At 45.6% G+C, this 2,585-nt stretch overlaps 1 protein-coding gene across 1 annotated transcript in view; it reads right to left on the bottom strand.

Moving 5' to 3' along the window:
- The window catches only part of PSMB1 (proteasome 20S subunit beta 1), a 19,129-nt gene that overhangs the window by 816 nt on the left and 15,728 nt on the right, over positions 1–2,585 (bottom strand). The window contains exon 5 of the mRNA XM_039224218.1: positions 922–1,028. Coding sequence (XP_039080149.1) covers positions 922–1,028 — 107 coding nt within the window. The remainder of the gene's footprint in view (positions 1–921; positions 1,029–2,585) is intronic.

Below are 2,585 nucleotides of genomic sequence, written 5' to 3'. Positions count from 1 at the left end.
TATGTTTGCACGTATAGGAGGATTAGGAGGAACTTAACTGAGGAACAAGGGGGAGAAGAAGGGGGGAAATGGTGGGGGAAAGGGAGAGAGGCAAACCATGAGAGACTCTTGAATGCTGACAAAGACTGAGAACTGATGGATGTAGGGGGTAGGGGGCATGGGCATGGAGGAGGGCACTCGTGGGGATGAGCACTGGGTGTTATGTGGAAACTAATTTGACAATAAACTATTTGTTAAAAAAAAAAAAAAAAAAGAATCCCTAGCAGCCATAACTAAATCTACCTGAAGAAAGGCTTTGTCAGAAGACACACTTGAGTGTGAGTGATAAACCAGAGTCAGAGGGGAGTAACACTCCAGACCTAGGGGGTGCTGTGCCCAAAGGTCCAGTGACAGGACAGGCGCACCACACCAAAGATCTAGGTGGAAGTGGAGTGACGGGTGATGACGAGGATAAGCAATATGTACAAATAACTATACATATATATTTCAGGAACACAAAAAAGTAAGCTTAGCATTAGAAAGGATGTTGGGAAATGCAGGCCTGATTTTAGGCAACAGTAAGAGAAAAGGGGGCAAATTAAAAATATACTTGGAAATTATAATATAAAATTAGGTGACAGAGAAATGGTGACTATGGGGAGAAAGACATTTTCAAGTGTTTCAGGTGCGGTGGCAAGAGAGAATTGAAAACGCGGTCGCCGCTGTAGACCCAGGAGACGCTATGGAGTAGGTGAGAGGCCACAAGGGAACCGGCAGAACACAGGGAGCCAAGAAGGTCTGGAGAGGGCTTATCAGCCAAACAAACACAGGAGTGATGCACAAGAAACCCTTGATTTCTCCACCTCCTGAGCCAGTGAATAGGAGAACTCAGAGGAAAGCACTCTGTGTGACTGTCACCGGAACATGGATGCGGTCTCTTACCTGGTTGTCGAGCAGGGGCTGCAGCATGGCACTTGCTGAGCCTCCAGCCTTGAAGGAGTCTCTCTGGTAGGACCCTACTGGGTCAAAGCTGTACACAGCTCCCTTCCCTGAAAGAATAAAATAATCTTCATTAAGATGCATCCTGACGGGGGCGCCTGGGTGGCTCAGTCAGTTAAGCGTCCGACTTTCGCTTAGGTCATGATCTCGCGGTTCTTGGGTTCGAGCCCCGCGTCGGGCTCTGTGCTGACTGCCAGCTCAGAGCCTGGAGCCTGTTTCAGAGTCTGTATCTCCCTCTCTCTCGGACCCTCCCCTGCTCACGCTGTCTCTCTCTCTCTACTAGAAATAAATAAAAATATTTAAAAAAGATGCATCCTGACGACAATCCCAAATCATGGTAAAAACCGATCTAGTCAAAGCATGACACAAAATGGTACTAGGAACTTAGCTCAAATTTCAGCTGCATGTAACCCAGCAGTCTGCTCCCTCCCCTCAGAATGCAGTCAGAGGCACACCTCCCCACTCTTGTCTCCTTATGGTGTGTTTGCCACCTGGAACTTCCTGCTCTCCTCAAGCTGACATTGCCAACTACCACCCAGAGGCTCCCAATATGTATGTGGTCTCTCAGGCACACTGAGTAGCAGTCATAGGTCCTGCACTGAGCTCCTCACAACATTCCTAAAAAATGAACTAGTATAGTTCTAACATAGATCTGAGTTTAAAATTCTACTACTGTGAATGTGAATACTCACAAGGAAAACATACTGTGTGTTCTAAAACTTAATAGTAACCACCTTTAACAACACCATAAAAAACAGATTTAACATAGGAAAATTTTCAGAAAAACACAAATGCCACATGCAAAAAGTTCTGCCTAAATAAAACATAATCACTTGCTTTGTACTACCAGCGTTAAGAATCACTTTTGCAAATAAAACACAACACCAGAATTTGAATGTACCCATTTTTTTTTCCTAATGTTTGTTTATTTTTGAGAGACAGACAAATAGTGTAAGAGGGGGAGGGACAGAGGGAGACACAGAATCTGAAGGAGGCTCCAGGCTCTGAGCTGTCAGCACACTGCCCAACACGGGGCCCAAACTGACTTGAGCTGAAAAAGTCAGACACTTAACCAACTGAGCCAACCAGGCGCCCCTGAATGTACCCATTCTTAACAACAGTTGTAGAATACTATGAGCATAAGGATAAATGGGCCTCTCAGGCTCTCCTGAAGTGTGCATAAATTGCTATGCCTCTTTAAACAGCAATCTTGCAGGAGAATCTATCAAAATATAAAAGCACACACCCTACGAGACAGTAACAGTCACACTGTAGAACACATCTACCCATAAGAAAGCTTATTCTGTCTCTCTTAGAAGAGCAAAAATTTATAAGCACCTAAAATCCAGTAGCAGAAACTGGTATGGAAGAGGAAGATGGGACCTGGGGCATAGCCACAGGCGATGTGTACAGCAAAATCCTATTTTGTATTATGAAGCATTAAAAAAAGCATATAACGGGGGCGCCTAGGTGGCTTAGTCGGTTAAGCGTCCGACTTTCGCTTAGGTCATGATCTCGCAGTTTGTGGGTTCGAGCCCCGCGTCGGGCTCTGTGCTGACTGCCAGCTCAGAGCCTGGAGCCTGTTTCAGAGTCTGTGACTCCCTCTC

Source organism: Hyaena hyaena, unplaced genomic scaffold (genome assembly GCF_003009895.1).
Source record: "Hyaena hyaena isolate Hyena2069 unplaced genomic scaffold, ASM300989v1 scaffold_1557, whole genome shotgun sequence".
Taxonomy (NCBI): Eukaryota; Metazoa; Chordata; class Mammalia; order Carnivora; family Hyaenidae; genus Hyaena; species Hyaena hyaena.
The sequence above is the reverse complement of the archived record's forward strand: the minus strand, read 5'-3'. Positions and strand labels throughout refer to the sequence as shown.